At 43.1% G+C, this 21,389-nt stretch overlaps 1 protein-coding gene across 1 annotated transcript; it reads right to left on the reverse strand.

The window, feature by feature from the left end:
• Nucleotides 1-254: 254 nt before the first annotated feature.
• On the reverse strand, nt 255-21,249 carry LOC311207954 (uncharacterized protein C1orf198 homolog). The gene is made up of 4 exons (XM_084284347.1): nt 20,863-21,249; nt 12,878-12,928; nt 3,157-3,708; nt 255-1,163 (listed from the first exon to the last, which is right to left on the reverse strand). Exons 1-4 carry the CDS (start codon nt 21,208-21,210, stop codon nt 1,107-1,109), a joined length of 1,008 nt encoding a protein of 335 aa, XP_084140473.1. The 5' UTR covers nt 21,211-21,249; the 3' UTR covers nt 255-1,106.
• Between the last annotated feature and the right edge of the window lie 140 nt (nt 21,250-21,389).

The following is a 21,389-nucleotide window of genomic DNA, read 5'->3' on the forward strand; positions in this document are numbered from 1 at the left end:
GACAACGGACTCACATGACAGCTAACCTTGTTCTCTACATTTAAAACACCACACGAAGATCATCCGAAAGCACAACTGCTGAGGGCCACCTTGAGATGCCTCTTCGCACCTCGGGAACAAATGTAACCCAGATGTCGAATGCTACCCACCAGGAGGAAAAAGCACCAAAGTTGATAAGTCCTTGAGACGATAAGCTGCTTAAAAAAAACAAAGAAGCCTCATACAGCTACGACCTCCCATAAACATAGTGGTTTCCTTACACAAAGGTAATCCACACTCCAGCAATCACCAATGCTGTGCATCCAGCACTACTGCTAAGAGTTATGCTCTAGCAAGGAGGCAGTGAAATCATTAGGCTTGTGTTCCCTGAAGACAGTTTCTCCCAATCGTAAGGTGTTGTCTCGTTTCCCTTCCGCCCCCAAGTCTTTAATCCAAAGACCAGAAACACCCGTCATTTTCCCAGGTCATTTTTCTAACACTCTTCTGGTTAACTTAGCAGATTTGTAGGGTACAGACACAGTGCTTCTTTGGATCCATCATTTTGGCAATGCCTTTGCCCTCTTCAAAATAAAAGTATTTTCAAAAAAGTGGTATAAAAGTTACTTTCAAACTAAATGAGATAGAGAAATCAATACAATTCTTCTGTAAGTGTATTTTTCATACTGTTTTTGCTAGTTATCTGAAGTACGGAGTTCTTTGCTTATTGGGAACCATTGCATATGCTATGTTATGCCATTACTTACAGGCCATGCTAGCAAAGTTTCACATGAAAATAGCAACCTGTTTCTGTAGGTTCCACTTCTTGGATGTGGAGACTCGTTTATTTCTCTTTAACGAGTATTTGGTAACTTCTCCCACCTTCTCAATACAGTGGCTACTAAAAAAATTTGACAGATTTTAAAAAATAAGTCCAAATGAAACCACACATCTATCACTGTTTAAAAAAACAAAAATGCATCTGGTATTACAAAAGTTTATACAAAGGCAACATTTAAGAGTTTGAAAGTTACTTCTAGAAAAAGACACAAATACTAGTAAATAAACACACAAGGAGAAAGATATTCCACTCCTTCCCAAAATTGGTTTGAACTATTTTGATGCATCTTTTACCAGTTGTCTAGAAAATCAAAGCCAGTCTTCAAGATAACATTGCTTGTACTAGTCTGCAAGAGAAGAGAAAGAAAATGAAATGAGATGTGGTTGTTAATTATGGTATTACAAACTCAGTACTTGACTGCTTATCTGCAAAAGAAAGCTTAAAATGTTGTCTGCCGCTATTTCAAGTCCTTCACCTTGCTCTAGCATGCCTAAGAACCTATGCCAGAAAATGCTAGACATGAAGATACACTCATGATGGCTAAAGAGGCAACTCCAGATAAGAAAAAAATCCTTGTAGTGGTCTGCAGGGAAAATGCTATTTTACTCATGAAGATCAATTTTCAGACTAGAGTGGGAATTGCAGAGAATGAAACAAAACAAAACAAAACAAAACAAAAAAACACCACAGAGCATAGGCATTACTAATTCAAATGGATTGTCTGTTACAGTGACAGGCAGCTGCTTCCAGAAAACTGCATGTTTTAAACCCTGCTGACAAGTTATTTTACCAGGCTTTCAAGAACGTGCTTGCTCCTGCAGCACTGCGCTGCCAGCCATGACATTTGAGGCAATTTCACCTTTTAGGAAGACTGCTCCAGGGACACGTCTGAGTCTCTGGAGTCTCTTCCTAGAGCATGACCTATCTTCATTTCCTTATTGTATTATTTCCTTATTTCCTTCTGGAATCACTTCCCTTTTTTGGGGAAAGAATCCAGAAAGGAAATGAGAACTATTTCATGGATCTTTCTCTGCTACTCTGCTCACATTTTGACATGGGAGGATTGTTTCTGCACGGAGAGGAAAACCAGGCTTTTCAAACTATTCCAGTTGGCTAGAAAACACTCACAGAGGAATTAACGCTGAACAAATCATTAATTTGTAGGAAATCATGACAAAGTCCTTATCTAAAATTAAATAACTACAGCAGTCACAATTTGTGGCAAAACAGCTTCAGAAGAGTAATGCCTTAGCTCCAGGAAAAAAAAAAATGGCTAAACATAGGGCTCCAAATGCTGAAGTGGCTTAAGTAATGTTCTCTCATAAGTGCTGCCACTCACTTTGCTTTCAAGTATGTACCTCAGCCTGCATCTTTCTGACCTTACATCATCTTGTTTGGAATTTAAACAATCACCAGTGTGAAGATATGGTATGAAAAGCTACGTGACATGCTTGAGGTGTACAGCAATATGTCAGGCGTATGCCTGGGTGCAGTGCTACAGACCCCAAACAGAACTGCACGGCTTTGTTTCAACCACAACTCTCCTTCTTGGATTCAGTTTTTAGGCTTCACATCTCTTTCTTTTCTTTCCCTCACCATGTCATATCCTGTTGTTCCCTCTCTTTTCTCACAGGTCAGCATCTGCTTTTTAAATAGCTCCAACGGGCTATTGAGCTGCTTGAGGATATTTTTTGTTGTTGAGCTATTTGTTTTTCTTTAAGAAAAAGAAAAACACATTCAGAAGGCTAATTTTGGGAGCTCATTCCATTTCCATTTTGGACTTTAAGAGAAAATACTTTTGAAAGCTGCCCAGCTGCTTGGGACAAAACACTGGGAAGTGGCTGTCGGGCTACTGCTTAAAACAGCTGAGAAACAAGCTCACCATTCACTGTTAAGCTGCGTGTACCAAGAAAATAGCCTAGACTCTAGCTGATCCACTATTCAAGTTGAGCTTTTTCCAATAAGTGTTCTGCTGTTTTAAGAAAAAAAAATTGTTTTATTTATTTATTTATTTATTTGACATAGTAAGCTCTTTACCCTAAAGTGTTAGGTAGCTTGCTGTCAGTCAGCCAACAGATGCCACGTCAGTGTTTCTGTTATATCCAAATGATGCCCTCATCCTATGAATTTTACTGTATTAAAAACCACTTGACTGAAACAAACAAGAGCAGTTAACAGGTTGTTTATATAGACTTCCCTAAAGTTGCAGGTTAAAAAACAGTAAGCTTAGTTATGGCTTAATGCTTATGGAATTCCTGATCTTCCAGAATGACCTTATCATGTTTTAATGTGCTGTATTTGTTTTCAAATTTAAGGATCATGGATACAGCAGTCCTTACCTGTCCAGGCGTTTGTGGATCTGAAAGTATAGTACCATCATTATCTTCCTTGTTTGTCCTAGAAGATGCCAGGTACTGTGGTGGGTCAGGAAGAAAGAAATCATCTAGAGAACTAGCAGGGAGCTGAGAGGGTCGAGGTTTCTCCCATTCGAGAGATACAGAAGGTAGACTGGGGGCTACAGACTTCTCTGGTTTAGTTACGCTGGGCTTCTCGGCTTTCACCACCTCCTTTGGAGCAGACTCCTGTCTGCAGAAGGAGGGCAGGGGTTTCTCTCCTTTCTCCATGGACTTGATCTGGCTGGGGGTCAGGGACTGGAACTCAGACTTGTCTCCTTCAAACTTGGAGCGCTCTGCATTTATCTTCCAGAAGGAAGACTCCTCATCCTTTCTGGGTGCTATCAACCCATCAGAGCCGGGGGTCTTGGCAGCCTGAGAAGGTTTAGGGACTTGGACACCAGGTGCTGCTTTAAGTGGCTGCCTCTGTTCGTTTTGCAGCTGGGCGCCACCTTGCTCTTGTATGGACAGAGATGCAACGCTGAACTCCATCTGACTCTGTTCAAGGTTAAAGGAAAGAAAAAAGAGTATTTCAAAGCCCTTCATAACGTCAGTTTTGAACTTCTGATCTTGATGCGTATAGATAACACCTTCACCAACAGCCAGGCAACTCCCACACAGCAAAGCTAACTCATTTTTTCCATAAATGTCTATCTTCCTAGCTACATTATAACAACTAACAAAAGACTGAAATGCAAGCAAATGTAGGAGTCCTAGACCTGCTGTAGAGGAGTCAGGAAGAGAGAAAACAATCATACTTGCGTTGCTCAGTGCCATCCAAGGTAGGAGTGTATAGCTTGCACGGCTCTGAAACATTAGAATAGGTGGGGATGCATCTTGAAAGGTACAGATGTTTTACATGAGAAGATTAAGCAAAAATGCACATGCTTTACTGAGCAGCTGAAAAGGCCGTCTTCCAGTAAGGTCTTCAATATGGTTGGCAACATGTTACAACTCCATCTACTTCCAAGATCAAAAATTAGATGCAATGGGTGTGTGTAATAAGCAGCTTTTACGATTCTAATGCCTGAAGTACATCTCTGAAGTAAGAGAAACACCTCCAGCAGGACCAATTCAACACTTACTCCAGAGCTGTTTTGCTTTTACTCACAATGAGGATGGCTGTACTCATTTCTGAGAAGTTACACTGGGTCAAGGAAGCAAGTGACCAGAGTTGAGGCATGAAACAGAGCTTGCAAGAGCCACCTCAAAGTGAACAGTACCACAAAACGTTCATTTTGCTTACCGCCACTCCAATACTCTTGATGTCATTTGGTACTGTTTAGGCTAAGAAAAGTTAAGCCTTATTTCACTCTGAGGAACCCCCAAGTGTTCCTGTACATAGGAATACCACACCACAGCAAGTGCAAGAAAAGAGCAATGTCATGCCTCGTATTTTGTATGGAAAATGGAACAAACAACGCAAAAAAAAACCCTGCATTTACAGTTAGAGCTGCACTGTTGTCATTATGGGCTTGACTAGTTTTCAAAAAGCCTAGAGGACGTTTCAAATACTAGATTTGGTTATTACCTGCTGATACTTTTGAAGTTCATTACAAATTTGTAAAGTTTTCCCAATTCTCTCTTTTTCTTGTCCCCTCCTGAATAAAATTGCAATAATGGTCTGTGGACCTAGGTTTAAAACAAGTCCAAACTGCTTATCGGTTTTACTAGAAGTGTTTCAGACCTCTGTTACTGAACATGTTAAGTTCAGATGGACTCTAGATCTGGGACTTGCACACCTAGCATTTAATAATCAGAAACTTCTCAACAAAGTCCAAATGTTAACCCTGCAACTCATTATTTATAAACCAAATTTGTTTCAAACTGTCAGCAGACAGCTACTTGTAAATGAATCATGAATTAACTCCTGAAGTTTCTAAAGAATTCGATACCTTGGGTGTCTTTCCAAGGTTATGGGCAAGGAAGCAGCAGGTTGCATGCTTCCATTAGGAATACACTGTGTCATCAAATGAGGCAGAACATAAACGCTGTGAGCAATTACAGCTCGGCTGGAATCAGGTGCGAGTCCTTACCAAAGAGCTCAACTCCCTGCTCCACCCTCAAAAAACAGAGAGGGAAACCACAATGCTTTATTTTTTATTTGTCTTTTCAAACCCAAAGTCATGACTTAAAGATAAGAACAGGAGATAAATTCTGTGTTAAACCACCTAGGAGTGCAACGATGCTGAAGATGATTTGCAGTGACTGCCGTTCCCTGTATTAAATCATAGGGATTCATTTCCCCGAGGTCACTTGGCAATACTGTTGAATTGAGATTTACCACCCTGAAATTAAGATGCATTAAGAGTCACAGCTGACAAAATCCAAGCTCAAAACAATACAAAACAAACAAAACCCCACAACACAATATAAAGTAGACCTGCATTTCCCCCATATCAAAAGAAAAACGTAATTTCTGGGGGTTTGTTTCTATTGCACCTTGGAAGACTTGATTCCTACATGACAATGTACTTAAAACAATGCTACTTTCTGTCCTTCAGGAGTAGCCTTTTCCTTCTTGTGAGCAGCCTGTCCCAAGGCTTACACAGGAGCTGACACTAGCTGAGGGCTATCACAGCAGCAGTTTCAGTAAAACAGCCAAGTGCCAAGAGCAGAGAGGGGCCACCCCAGCCCCACACCTACCGGATTGGTGTTGGAACCAAAATCAGGGCAAAACACTGACAGAAGGGCAGCGGGGGCCTGCTGGATCAAAAATAAGAAAAAAAAGCAAAACCACCAAGATGGCTTTGCTCTTCAGCAGTAGCTGGATACACAAATAACATCAGGTCTCCTGGAAAATCTCTGTGTTGTGGAGCAGAAGCCACTTCCTGTGGTCACGTCGCGTTTTCTTTCACAAGGGCCCAAACGTCAGCTGAGAGCCCTGGTTTGGAAGCAGCGGGCTGCTTCTGGTGAAGAGGAGAGCGTGGCACCACAGGAGAGCCTCGGGCAGTTTTACCCTTTCCAACCCACTCGTCGATGTGTGTCTGGGAGAAGATATGCTTTTGTCTTATAGATGGAAGACCTTGCAGTGGCATGGAGTCGCACACATCTTTGTATTTTCACAGGACTGTGGATGAAGCAGTCATCCCAACCCAAAACTGATTCCGGGGAATAATGTACCAAAATAAGACCACAGTTTGAGTAGCTGAAGTGTGAGATTAAATCTAACAAAAAATAGAAGCTTGGTTTGAGAAAGAAAAATATCTGCTTCTCGGTTTGGACACAGCTTCTGTAATTTTGCTCTCAATTCTTGGAGATTTTCATCTTTCATGTGGTGAAGGAACTTTTTGAATATTCATTAAATCGGTTTTCTGTGTAGATGTTCTGTCTAATTTAAACTAAATCTACTTTATCTACCTTTGAAATAAAAAAGAGCTAACCTCCCCTTTCTTGGTCAGTCTGTAATACCACATTCAGTGCACAGCTAAGGGTGACCATAACTTCCAGCTTCACAGGAAAGGCCCACACAACGTTTAAGATCACATATTTGTGTCACAGCCTGGTTTGGAGATCAAATAGTTCCTTCCCAGGAACTTCTGGGGATCAGTCACAAGTTTTCTATTTTCCTTGAAACATACGACATTTCTGTTTGACTTTATAGGTTATTTAAGATGTCTGAACCCCTGAGAAATGCTGCTGATGAAAGAAAACGACTAATACGTAGTATCTTTCAAGTCACAAAATTGGTAATATTGACTCATGGCAGCAGCTGTTCCAAAGAGAGCCGTGCTGTGCATTTGCTCTCACGAGGCTGATGGTGCTGCTGTCAGCTGAAGCTGGGCAGTTGAACATTTAGCAGCAGAACTGCACTTGTGGTGGTCTACTGACAGTCTTTTTGGGGAAACAAACCCAAAACATTTTGGTAAGATTAGATAATCAATAGAAAATTGACATTGAGGCACAATTTGGAATTGTAGAGATTGGTTTTCGGTCTCTTTCATAGGCTTTGTATGATTTTGAATAAGCTACAATTTTTGGACTTTAATTTCCCATCTAAGGAATAAGATAAAAACACTTCCTTTCCTACCATTTGCCCAAATTATAGTTCTGGAAACTGTTCAGCTCAGAAAGTATCTCAGTAGTTTACAGACAGGCTAATACAGTTCCAACTGCAATTTCTATGTGTTATCAAATTCAAATAAAAGCTATCAACAGCAGTAGTATTTTCAGGATTGCCTGCAAGAGCGAGCAGTTCTTAATGCATGAGACAGGGAGAGAGGGAGAGAGAGAGAGAGAGAGAGAGAGAGAGGGAGAGAGAGCAGACACAAACACACAAGGTACTATTTTGAGGAAGAATAAACGTAGAAGTCTGTTGTTATTGTTTTTGTGTTATAAATCTTACCCCTCTGGTCCCAAACACCTGCAAGGAAAGGGTTAAAGTAAAGGATGCTTAGGTCTTGGATGATCTCTCTGTCCAATAGATTAAGAAGAAGAAATATTCAAAACTGTAGCTTTTAGGAATCTGTGTATCCACCTTTCCTTCAAAAGACCATGGAAAGGTATCTATCAATTTTATTTATTGGAATAAAAACATTGAGACCTAACTTCAGCATCCAACAGGGGGAGGGACAATCCACCAAATCATAAAACCATCTGTGTATGCTCCTGGGAAACAATGCAGCCTGAAAGGGAGGAACCCCACACTTCAGGAACCTAATGATGATTTAATAACACTGTATAGAATCACGTCTCATTCCTGAGTCTATATTATAAACAAGATGACCACAAAGAACCCAGGAGCTTTTTGTTTTGTTTTTAAGCAACTTATTCACTCATCAGGAATGTGTAGTATTTTACTAAACAGACACGCAAACACAGCCAAAGCAAATAGTTTTGCTTGGCAGCCTGAAAAATCTCAATCGTTGGGACAAAGACTGCAGAAATGCTGTCAAAAGCAGCTTGTTTCAAGCACAGCCTGATATATGCAGAGGTAAGAAAGCCAAGATAAAAATGATTTAGAAGATGACTTTGGTTTGCTGAATGGACAAAACCAGAATAAACATGGACACAAAGTAGTTGCAGTTTTTGCTTTGTTTCCTGTGCACACAGTGGGTGTTTTCAGGAGCTTTTCAGAAAGAAATCCTTAGGTCAGCAGAGACTAATGGCAAGGGCAAAAATAGAGCAAAAACAATCCGAGTAATTTTAGTCCATACCAAGAGATAATGTGGAAGAGGCACAGCACGTAGCTTCAGGGGAAATTTCCTGATCTGGACTCAAGTTTGTCACTCTTACTGGTGAGCCTGAGCAAACTCAGAGTATCAGTACCTGGTATGTGCAAGGTTTTATGCTCAAAAACAGCTGTCCAAAGATTGATGCAGGTGCCTGAATCCTTAGCCAAGACCAACTGGCCATGCAGATAAAAATAAACTTTGAACACAGCTCCTATTATCACAGTTTATTTCTTTTGCTCAAGAATTCAAACTCAACAGTAGTCTAGCAGCGCTGTTTTTTTAAATATCTGTAGTCTAGATAAAAAAGGGGAAGCAAAAACCCCAAATCTCAGGCATCACACTTCTTACCTTCCAAGAAAGTATTGGCATTTATGCCAATTAGATAAAAATAATTGCACCAAATTATAGGTTGAAAAATTAATCTAATATCAGGCTACTAAGCAAGGAGGGAAAAAATATTTTCTGCTACTTTCTTCCTATTTAAATAAATAAAAAAATTTAAAAAAAACAGCTAGGAGTTGTACAAGTCAGGATATTGAAGACTGCCTTTTAGTTTTAGCCCTTAGATACAGGAAACACAATTTGTATAATACCATGTATTTGATTTATAAGTAGTACATTTTTATTTTCTTTCTAAATCATTGCTGGAATCAGATCACTTCCATAAAGACATAAAAAGGTGAATTCAGACACTGAGATAGCAAACAGATTACTAGAGGGGATTGAAGCTTGGTGCTTTTTTTTTTCCTTTGTCCTTTTTTTTTTTTTTTTTTTTTTTTTAAATATCACACCTTGAAGGCTTTTCTTTTCAACTAACATCTGAGGGGCTGTCATAAGTCATAAGTAAAAGAGAGCTGAAGGTGGAAAATCAGGAGCTTTTTAAACAAACACAAAAAAGCAACAAAAAAAAATGAAAACAAAATAAAACAAACAAAAACCCCACGCCTACAGAAACGACTCTCTAAAGCTACCTCCACAACTATTCTAGCTGTAGCAAGACCAACTTTTTTTTTGATGAGCATGTTTCTGTTTTAAACATCTGGAATGAAACCTATTTTAGTTAACAGCATGAATTAGAAATAGATTCCAACTTATTCCCATGCTGCTCTATGTGTTCGATGTGTTAGCTGAGGCAGCAGACTGAAATTATTTTTTCTGCCCACTACTAAATTCATTGAAAAACAACAACAGCAAACAACACAGAAAGTTCTGAGTTCAGGAAAAGTTTCACAAATTTTGTTTCCAAAACCAGGCGTGATTCTTGTTTTCCATTTCTGTCTTGAGGTCCATGCCGAGTTTCACTGATTTTTTACATCAAACAGACCAAGAAACCTCAAAGCCTAAACTCGGCCAGAATGTCAGCTTTCATCTCACTTAAACCTGAAGCCATAAATAGAATGACCTAAATTCACAAACCTGGCTTTAGCTTCAGTTAAAAAAATGTAGCCCACATTTCATGATGTGTTATATTCACGAGGACTCCACCCATGAACCAAATCACTCCGTCCAACTCTGTCCCTAGCTTTAAAATGTCAGCTTATTTGCAGTGCCATGAGAACATGTTGCTTCCTAAGTGATTTTCCTTTTGAGAAGTGCTGCAGTTTTCTATTAAAAATATTAGATCCTTCAAATAGCTGCCTAACAGCTAGCTCAGAAATTTATTGTTTCTATTTTTTAACCTGCAAACAAAGCAAGGAGGTAAGTCAAGAACTTCAAATCACTTCAAACAGCTTCAAACGCTAGAGACACTCATAGGAGTATTTGATATGTTATGAGCAACTTAATCTTTATCTCACATTTGGGTTTAAAATGAGAGCACAGAACATTTACTTTTGACAGAAGAGAGGTTATCGAGCCCCCCAACTGCATTCTGTCCCAAACGAAAGCAATTTAGCACACCGTTCTCATGGCAAGTGGAACAGCCACGAAATCAGGGAATTTGCTGCACTAGCTACTGTAGGAAAAACGTGCCCATGCCTAATCAGCTGGAAGCAGCACTGTCATCACTGCAACAGCTGAGAGCGGCTCCAACCTGCAGAAACCATGCCCTCCCCTCTTCCCTACTGTTCCCACTACCCTCTCAGCTGTCCTAAAATAGTTGTCCTACAGGCAATTACTGATTTCGTTACTTTATATTTTTCGTACAGTCTCAGTGTTAAAAATAAAAATCAAGCCTATTGGCTTTACTGATTTAAACCTCTGTTTTCTCCTCCTCTGCAAAAGTAGACATTAAATGCCACGTTCCCTTCTGTAGGTAACCCAAAGCACATCGTACAAAGCTGCAAGAGAATGAAGGCATTCTGCCAGCACGGCAATAGTGTGGAAAAACAAAACAAAATAAAACAGAACAACTCCTCATGAGCAGGAGATCAGGGAAAAGAATATTACGGAGAGAATAGCCCGTCCTGAGGTAGAGCTAATGAAATGGGAAGAGTCTGATAGGCTAAAAAACAGTGGGAGATCTGTCTAGCAAGACTCTGAACATGCATCACAACACAGCAACCTTATTCAGGCTCATTCAGGCTTTTTTCTGTTTCCCCATGCTGGACTGACTGGGCAAGAATATTTTCTACTCGGGCACTACCTCACAGAGAAATTGTGTTCCAGTATTCTCCTGCTAAAGTACTGGTTAGGGACGAGATCAAAGAGTAAGCATGAAGCAAGACATCAGCCTTTAGGAGCAGGAGAAGCAGCTGAAGGGTTGGGCTGAGACTGCCACAGCACGATGAGGCACTGGGAAGAAAACAAAAGGAGGAACCCACACAAAGCAACCAACCCACACGCCACGAGGCAGGACAAAATGGATTCTCTGGAGCTTTGCTCAAGGAAAAGGTTATTCAGCTTCTCACCCTGCAGCCGAAGCACAGCTTTTATCTCCCTCCGGTCAGCAAGGAGGGAAGGGGAAAGCCAGAAGCACATTTTGATTAGCTGAGACAAATAATTATTCCTAAAGCAGCCTCCCCCCACTTCACTTTTCTTCAGCAGTCACATGAGGGCTTGCATGTCATTCTGTGATCCTCTGTTTGTTACAGAAAGGCAAGAAACTGGAGCATCATCCTTTCCTCTGGGACACCAGGAGGACAGTAGAAAGAGTCAACAACAAGACAGAGCCTAGAAATATGATTACACCTGCCATGTTCCCAAGACGGAGTTTTGGGGTTTGCATCAAAAAGTATGGGAGAGACAACATAACTGTCTCCAGCATACGATTCATTTCTCCTTACTGTCAATGAGTTCCACGCTCTTCTCACCACTCTTCTTGAGAGATTCACGCAAGCACACACACATTACAACCCTCTACAGTATTCTCCTAAAAGCCCTTGGTTACTTCTTCTAAGAGTCCTGAAAAGACAGGAGGGTTTCACTGAGCTAGCAGGCTTCCACCGCCAGAAACCCTCCTGACCCAGCTGATAACACAGATGGGGTGCTAGCCAGAGGCAGTGACCTTGAGCAGGAAGGCTGACAACAATTTTAGGGCTGGGTCAACTGGATTAATTTAGTGTTCACTGGCGTTTCCAGGTAATTACCCTGCATTAGCCTAAGATTATATACATAAGCTCATACATGATAACAACGTATTTCAAGGGCGAAAAAATGAAGGTGGGGGAAAAGCAGCTTTCTCTGGCAGATAAATCCAGAAAATGAAAGGTCTGAAATGTGTGATTAAATTAACACGGCCACCATTCCCAGCTGAGAAAGGGTGCACTGTGTTTTCCCACTGGAAACATGGTACAACTGTGTTTGTTTCCTCACGCTGCAAGTTTACAAACATGGGGAAATCTGGCTCTATTTTAGCCTTATGAGAATCCCATTGTAAATGATGCTTTAACAAAATATTGGGGGCAGAGTAAAGTAAAAAAAAAAAAAATGTATAAATATATATACATATAAAACCACTACAGGGAAAAAAATAAATAAATTTTGAAGGAGCTGCCTTTTGGTAAGAACACAATGCTTTCAGCACAGCCCCAGGTTAACCAGTTTCATTACACTCTACTAAATAACAAAAAGATGAAGCATAAGCAAGTCTACAAGAAAACAGAAAATGACCTTCTAATGAAGTTACTAGATATATGTACCCTTCTCACCCCATTCCCTAACTACTTCATTCCTGCCTTCAAAACTGAAATGCAGTTATGCTTTCCCAATGACTGACACACATTTTCCAGGTTAAATTTCCTGTCCTCACAAAACATGGAAAATGCTTTTGAAAATTCGCAGTGAAAAAAAATATCAAATAATTTGGAATGAATCAGTTCTACACCTGCACTTGAAGTCAGAACATCAGTGTAGAAAGTACATTTTGTGGTTTTGTTGCCGTAAATCAAAGTACACCAGCCCTGTCCCATTTGAGTACGGTCACTTTACATACAGCTCCCATAGAATCGAGGAGACATTGGCCTATCAAGTATCGAAATGAAGATAATACAAAAGCAGAAGGACCAGCATCAAATGACAAACCAACATTAAAAATAAAAGTGCTGCATATTCACCTTCGTTTCCCAGGAGAATGGAGCCGAGTGTTCATCTTGCCAAGTTATGTCCTGAAATAAAATTCAAGAATGTAAAAATCAGAAGAGCGTTACCTGCTCAGAGAATCACACAGGTAACACCATGTTGCACTGCTGGAAGCATCACCACCACGGCAGAACTAGCTCGAAAGTGAGAGCACTGCTTCTAGATATCACTGATCACATTTTAAGACTGACTGAATTCTCAGAGGGAAGGACTACCGATAAGTATTCCAATTTAACCTGACAATTTAACCCAAGTATATGAAGATTTAATGTGGTCTAAACGTCTGGAAATGATTTCTCTATAAATTGCTTTGAAATATATTATAGCTCCAATTTTCTACTCTACATGCTCCTCGGTAGCTACTAGCAACATGCAGGGATAGAATTAAGCAGAAGAACGGGGGCCTTAGGGAAATCAAGTCCCAATTCCCCCACTCCACAGATGGATGGCGCATGTGCAAGCGGGCAGCCTCGTGGCAGCACAAGAGCTGCACGTCCAAGCCACAGCTGGGCCCGGCCCCGGCAAGATACAGCTTTATGCACGTTAAGAACAATCGTTTTGAAATAAGTATTTGGTGCTGTTTAAGCAAGAGTAAAATCCCAATCTGAATCCAAGCAGTGCCTCTCTGGGAATGTATGGTGAGGTTTCATGAGTATGGGAGACTCTGGCCATGTGCAATGCTGCAGGAGAGGGGTGGGGAATTCCTTAAGAGCTTTAAGTGAACTCTGCTGGTTTTGATCATTACCGTATTCCAGCTTTATTACTAGGGCCAGAATGAGTAATGGGATAAAATTTAGGAAGCTATTAGTATGAAAATAATCCCAGTTTGACAAATTCAGGTAATCTCTTCACACAGAGCATGCCCTCCAGAACGACACACAACCCACATCAAGAAAGAAGGGGTGAAAAATAAATAAATAAACACACATTGTGCACGTTTTTTCGTAACTTGCAATAAAATGGTTGCACTTTTAGTTCTAGTCATGGATGAGACTCATTTGTACACTGGATGCTCACGCTGGCAGAGGTAATGAGTTGCAGCCTCCACACCAAGTGTAACACTGCTTTGCTACTACAGGGGAGGCACAGGAGTCGGATGGATGGATGGATGGATGGATGGATGGATGGATGGATGGATGGATGGATGGATGGATGGATGGATGGATGAAAAAAGGCCTGGAGTAACCATGCATAAGGAAGGACAGGACAGGACAGGACAAGACCTGGAAAGCTTGTTTCACACTTCTAAATAGAACTAGACCGTGTTTTAAGCTAACTACTGCTCAGGAATCTGCCATCTAAACATGAAAATGTGGCGATCTCCAATTCTTCCTCACTTGTGAAGCACAGGGTTTCTAGCAGCAAAGTGTTTGTGGTATATGACAGTAACCCCTCACTCCTTTGTGAGGATATAAAAGCAAGATTCACCTGCCTAATTCTTTACTGGCCAAGATCTTAGGTGAGGATGGATGAAAATACTTCTGAAATCTAAAGAACCGGGCTGATCAGAGCCCACCTGAAAGGGAAAGCCTGGGCTCTGCTGGACCAGGCATTCTGACCAGAAAGGAAGTTTGACACAGGAAATTGCCACGAACACGGGTGTAACACTAGGTTCTCTCATTCTAGGAAGCAGATACTCTTATTTATTACTGTTTAAGGGAAACAAAGTGAGTACAAGTCTGTTTTTATAGTCTGTTCTATCAGAATTTGCCCTGGGCAGTGCTGCTGACCGCACGGGAATGCCACACCACTTCGGGGGGATGCCTTGCAGCAGGTGAGCTGTCAAATTCTTTCAGAACCCTTTCAGAACGGGATCTTTCGCATCTGAAACGGGCAGAGTGGTAACCCCATCTCTGAAGGATGCCCGACAGGAATCACGGCCCAGGGGGGAACACATGTTGGAAAGAGCATGCAGTGAGCCCAGCTGCTGGATTACGGCTCACGCACTGGAGGTAGGACTACAGTCCCTGTGCCCACGTGGGGTCTGGGCAAATTAGTTCTGGCCTTTAACCGCAGCACTAGAGGACAGGAACAAAGTCCAAACTCCCACATGCTGCCGTGGAGCCTCACAACTCCAGATGTTAACAGAGCTGTCGGTGTATTTTATCTCAGGAGTTTAAAGGAAGCTTCCTCTTCTTGTCAGAAGGCTCACAGTTCATGAGCACAAGCTGGAGAGCAGGGGAAAATAACTTAGTATGAGACTGATCCCAATAATAAACTGGGACAGATTGTAGGTCAGCCAGTTGTACACGTATGGGTGGCTTAAATGAACTCCTATTAGCTGTCAGACATTTCCAGTGGAAAATAACAAAAGGAAATCTTGTGTTGGTAACAAAGAGGGCACGTTAAGTCCAAATAGACCCTATAAAGGACTGTGATACAGGTCCATTTACACAACATGCAAAGCAGCCACAAACCAGACCTAAAATTGGCAGCAAGGCATGGCCATATCGTCCTGGATCCAAGACAGACAGTTTTTTCTTTTCCTGTATTTGGGACAAGCATAGGCAGCGCTGAAGGAGACACCTCTTCACCCGAAGTTCTCTGCACATCCTCAACTCAGAGAAGATGCTGGTGCTGCCAGCAGGCCCTACTGACAAAACGCTGCCTGAAGAGGGACAAGAAAGCAGCACGGGGAAGACTGAGTGAACATATAACATTGTCATACACCAGGACAGATCAATCCCTACAGAACGGAGTGAGTCAGCTTTCCACTTACTAGAAATTGTTGTCTTCAACAACCACTGAACTTGTGGGCATATAACCTCAATCTCCAGCTTCGGTAAACAAAATGCTCCTGAAATGAACTAACGGTATCTTGGTGCTGTTGTTAAAAGGTTCTTATCAGAGACAAGACCTACGACTTCATTGGGTAATTTCTGAAGATATAAGTGGTAGACACCTGTTAGGCTAGAGGAGCTCCCTGAAAGAAAAGCAGATTTTCCTTCTTCCACATATGGTTCATTGTATTTCAGGCTCCACTTCCCAGCACACTTTCACGTCCCAGCCAGTAAATCGGAAGAGCTTTGCCCTTATTGAAGAGGTCTTCCACTGGATCTAGCAATCTATTTCATAACACATGGTTCGAAGCTTCAAGGAGTTGATGTCTGTGGTTACCTGAAGTGTACCTAGCTATGATTAAACAGACAGTTACCAGTTCTGTCCACTGTCACAGAAGGGAAGGAAGTTTGTGGCCTCCATCTCTTGTGCCTCAGAGGACACGCAGAGGCCCGAGTGAGCAGCAGGAGAACAGCGCAGTTCTGCTGCTTCCTCTCTGATGTGCCTGATGCACGTCTGTCACCAACTCAATCCCAGAAATAATTTTGCTTTCTGTGTAATAAACAAGTTCTCTCATGCTTGAAGAAAACGGGAGCAAAACCATAAACAATTTTAATATTCACAAAAGTAAGTGGAGATTTTTTTCGAAAAAAAAAATAACTTTGAGGCTATTTAGCATCAGCACGGATTAGAAGAGATCCATATCTGATCAGCTTTTGTTTTCAGCACACAAAGCTCTCTTCCAGAAAGAAGCCAAATAAATAAACTTTTGTTCACCAGTGTTAAAGAAACCATTTGTAAGAAAAAGGACCTCATGCAACATATTTCATAGCTTAAAAAAAAGGGGGGGGGAGGGAGTATAGAGAGAATGAGAGACAAAAATCTGGTCATACACTTGATTTCAACAACCAGCTGCAGAATATATTAAAAAGATTCATGTACTATGCTGGCTACATGTAGGCACTGCATTGCCAAACAGCATGAGAATTTCGAAATGGAAGACACTGGGAGAAAGATGCCAGGCTGTCTGACATAAGCATTGCTCAGAGCAGCTGACAATGACCATGCCATCCCAAAACTACCATGAAATGCGTTCCTGTGCTGGCAGATGCATCTCAGAAGCATTATCGGAACAGGACTTGCTGGTTCTTGTGGTTTAACTGCGCTCAAAAATTGCACTGTGTTTTTTATTTAAAAAAAAAAAAAGCACAGATCTATAACAGACATTACATTAGAGCTATTGCTGTCTTGAATGCTTGCTGCTTTAAAGCATTTTTAAGTAGGAGATAAAAGGGTTGATCCTTTGGCTTGGTTTCAAACCTCTTAAGGCTAAGTAACACGAATACAGCACCCACCTTCAGGTAGGTAAGTCAAGCTTCCCTATTAAAAGATGGGATGAAACTAACAAAACTCTCTTACCTATTCCTCCGCATAAACTATTTAACATTTTCTAAATCACAAGGCATGTTCTTCAACAAAAAGTTTATTTATCGTTAGTCCAATTCTTTGAATTGCTCAGTACCTCTGAGTATTCAATATGCCTTAAAAAAAAAGAATTAAAGATAAAAATAGTCAGAATCTATGTGCACGTCACACTTGTGGATAAACAGGGACGGTATGGAGAGATGGCAGAACTTGCTGTAAGCTAAATATCTAAACTGTCCTCCACCAAACTCAAGGGGGAGGATCCAGTGGCATCAACTATCATCATGTCAGATGCTTAACACAATTTATGATGTATTTCAAAAATACCCCCTTTACATGTATATTACTTTTACATTAAATCCCAAATTCTACTTCCAGATTTTTCTCTGCTCAGTTAACCCTATTTTCTACCAGCTGGGGAAACACCAGCAATTGAAGCCTTCTTAGGGAAGATGAAGCTCTGCTTGAAGGTTGCAGCATCCAAAAGCCCTTAGCCAAAAGACGTAGACTGCCTGGACACAGGCAATGATGGTGAAGCAACAAACAGTTTTCTGTTGTGCCCACATGCAGATAACAAGTCACTAAATCTTCAGCAAACAGGACAAAAAATCTTTCGTGGGGGTGTAAATGACCCTGTTAGCCCGGAAGAAACAAAAATATATGCTTGACCTGGAGCACATGACTCTAGAAAACAGAAACTGAGGGGCAAGAGATGTTTTTTGCAAAGAGCAGGTGTTGGAAAACAGCAAGGTCTGTGACCCCATACAGGATGTGAAGCTGGTGTACTCTGGAGCCTGTTTCAACTTGCAAGTCTTACTTGACATCACGAAGCTGACGGTGGACACGTCAGTGGCTGGCGTTTTTGATTACGTGCATCCTAACGATGAGTGTGGAGCACGCAGGTAGACGTCAACCGCACTGGGTGCCACCCAGCCAAACTCTGTGGTAGTGAAACAGTAGAGTTAGAGAATCTGGTTCCTGTCCTTTCATTCCTTTCATTGAGCTTTTTGTAACTTTTTAAAGTACACTCAGCTCTTTGACAGCGGGATGGAAGATTAAAAAGCAGCACTTGAGATTCACAGAGCACGCACATCTTCAGGCATTATGTCGGGGTCTGGCAATGCTGCAGGGAGGGTGAGGTAACAAAAGGGAAGGAGCCGTGGGACTCAGGCGGTTCCAGGCATTTGCCAGCAGTCACACATGGTGCCGCAGCACTCTGGCACTACAACACAACTGGATCGTGGCTACGGGTTGCTGTGGTCCTGCTACTGCGCATCTATTTTCTGTCACAGCCTTCCCACGCAGGCAATGTACTGAAAGATGTTTTGAAAATGTAAGAAATGGAAATGCTTATACTTTGAGAGCTTGCAGTCCTGCACTAGAGGTTCAGGAAATCGGTTTGGTGTTAGAAAAGATCTATGGGAAGAGGTGGGAGGAGAAAGAGGGAACAAACCGTCCAGAAATATAATGTATACCACTAAATATATCCTCCGTACCAGCTTATCCAAGTGGCCACGTGCATTAAAGTGGGAAGGAAATGCCGGGGGTTCTGGATGGGTAAATCAGCATTTTCAGCATTCATCCTTGTTTTGCTTTCTCCCAAGTCCTCCAAAGAGCACGAGGAGAAGGAGATTAATATTTCATGCTTGAGCAAGCACAGGTAGATCTCTACAGATTTCAGCACTAGTCACCAGGGAAGAAGAGCAATACTTCTGTGGCCAAATGTGACACCTGTGGAGAGGGCGTCACCAAGGACATTGTTGGACCAGCACGCTCATGCTGTAAGGGCTGCAATATTAATTAACAATTTGGGGGGTATGCAGGCTACTCTCTGCTTCTTTGCCTCAGGATACCCTACCCCAAGAGACAGGGGCAGGAGCCAGCACCAACCTAACTGCCCTCTGAGCAAGTGCGAGGTGACCGCAGTATTTTCAGCAGCAACATCTTACGGACAGCAGCAGCACATTCGGTATGCTGTCAGCTCAGAAGGCAGCAGGGTAACAGAGCTCCGTAGGCAAAACGTTTGCAAGCCTGGAAAGTTGACCTGGAATGGCAAGGGACTGGCCGCAGTGGCTCTGTAACAGTAGGACGCGGAGGAGCAATTACTGAGCCAGGGCAAATGTCCAAAACTCAGGTTGGATGCCAGAAGGGGAGCGGGGGGAGAGGAAGCTATCAGATGAGGAGCCAGGAAAAGCTCCGAGGCCCAATAGTGCTATTGGAAGAACTAAAATGGGAATGGAGGATGCCAAAACAAGTGGAATCTCTTTCTTCAGAAAAGCAATTTATATTAACTTCAGCTTGGAAGTCAAGGAGGAAGTCAGTTGAGGCAGACGATTCCAAAATTAAACACTTCACATCAAGTATTTTGATGAGCCACGATTTCTTTAGTTAATGGTTACAAAAGGGCTATGAACAACATTGTTTGCTTCATAGCTGTATTTTGGGGGAAGAGGAGAAAGAAAACGACTTGCCAAATTTCAGATGGACTCTCTAGTTGTACTTTTGTTGAGCAGGAAATGATTATTTCCATATGGTGCAGCACAACAACCTACTACATGCTTGCTTTCCTTCTGGATCCACATAATTCAAAGCAGAAATCACAGCGGAGCTGTCTGAGACCGGGAAAGCTGAACACATTCAGTTTCCACAGCCATTAACCTCAGTCCTTTCACAAGTAACTTCAAGTTTAGGTTTCCTTGCAAAGACTGCTTGTGCAAGCAAATTTGTCCGTGCCCTTCTGTACACCCTTTTTCACCAAAAACGATGGTTTATTACCAGAAAATACGTACCCAGAATTTCTGGTATCACTGGCTATATAAATTAAAGATGAGCATACATTGGCTCTAGATGTGATGTGTGTGCTGCACGTTGTCCTACCTTCCCGACACATGAGGCACCACAAAGCCAGCGAGGAACCACGATGCCTCGATCACTTCTTCCAAACCTTAGTGCACAAGATACCGGTGAGGTAGCTAAAAGAAGCGCTGCTCAGTTTAAACTGGATGATTACAAGTGCAGGAGCAGACTGCCCTGTTCTGGTAGCAGTCACGCAAGCTGATGAACAATAGGTCACTTGAAGAAATCAAATGAGCAGGAGGGGAGATATGGGCTCTGTAATCACACCAAGACTTAAAAACAAAGCAAAGCAAAACAAAGGAAACCTCACACAAGGAGTAAGAGGGATACAGGGTGTGAAGAGATGATTGTTAGTCCTTCTTCACGGCAGCACTCTCCGTACGGGGACCAGACCAGGCTCCCCGTACCTGCGCTCTCCGCCACACTCTGCCATTGGGTAGGTGGCTCTCAGGAGCTGCAAAACCCACACTTTTTGTCGCCTGTCTTTCCACACCCCGTTTTTTCCTGGCACGTCCCGCGGAAAAGGCCACACTTTCTGAGGTGTCAGAAACCCCAGGAGCCGGGATGTTTTCAGCGCTGCATTTTTAACCGCGTCCAAAATCAGGCGCAAAGAGGAAGGGACTCAACTCGGGGCAAACACTCCCTGCGCTCCCTTATCCAGCCGGGGATCACACCCAGAGCGGCCGGACAGCTTCGGGAAGGCCTCCTCTCTCAGCTTATTTATTTTATTTTTAACAAAATCCCCTCCGGGTTGGCTCCTGCTTCTCTCAGACCAACTCCGCCGGGCCGCCTCCAACCCCCCCCGACCCCCTCAGCTTCCAGCGAGCACCGCGCCCCGTCCCCTCACACACACACAGCCCCTGCATGGCGGATCCCCTCGGGGCTCGTCCCCCTCGGCTACCTCGTCTCCGAAGCGCACCAGCTTCTGGCCCGTGTTGAGGCGGAGGCTGGGGTAGGAGGCGGGCGGCGGCGGCGGGCGGGCGGCGCCGCGGTGCGCGGCGTAGCGGGCCTGGACGTGCGGCTCCACCAGGCAGCGGTCGATGATCTCGTCCTGCTGGCGGGGCGGCAGCCGCTCCCACTCGGGCCCGTAGCGCTCGCGGATCCGCTCCTTCTCCGCCATGATCTTGCGGGCCATGGGGCTGAGCGAGGAGAAGTAGCTGAAGCGCTTGCGCTCCCGCTCGTCCAGCGGCCGGTTGCCGTTCATCACCGCCGTGCGGGAGGCGGCGATCGCCGCCGCCATCGAGGCCATGGCCACCCCGCCGCCAGCCCCGCACAGCCCCGAGCCGGCCGCGCTCGCACGGCGGGAGTGGGAGCCGCCTCCTTTCTCCCTCCCTCCCTTCTCCTCTTCTCCTCCCTTCCCTTCCCGGCTCCGCTCCTACAGACGCCGCCTCCCCTCGCTCCCTATAAACGCCGGCCGCCGCCCCCCTG

The sequence above is a fragment of the Netta rufina genome (genome assembly GCF_964035555.1).
Source record: "Netta rufina genome assembly, chromosome: 3".
Taxonomy (NCBI): Eukaryota; Metazoa; Chordata; class Aves; order Anseriformes; family Anatidae; genus Netta; species Netta rufina.

What these genes read in the sequence shown, in the direction of transcription:
- LOC311207954 (XM_084284347.1), bottom strand. Translation starts at nt 21,210, where the DNA reads ATGGCCTCGATGGCGGCGGCGATCGCCGCCTCCCGCACGGCGGTGATG. An exon ending in CATTCTCCTGGGAAACGAAG is followed by an intron (nt 3,709 to 12,877) that starts GTGAATATGCAG and finishes AACCTTGAACAG; the next exon opens with AGTCAGATGGAGTTCAGCGT. An exon ending in ATCCACAAACGCCTGGACAG is followed by an intron (nt 1,164 to 3,156) that starts GTAAGGACTGCT and finishes CTTCTCTTGCAG; the next exon opens with ACTAGTACAAGCAATGTTAT.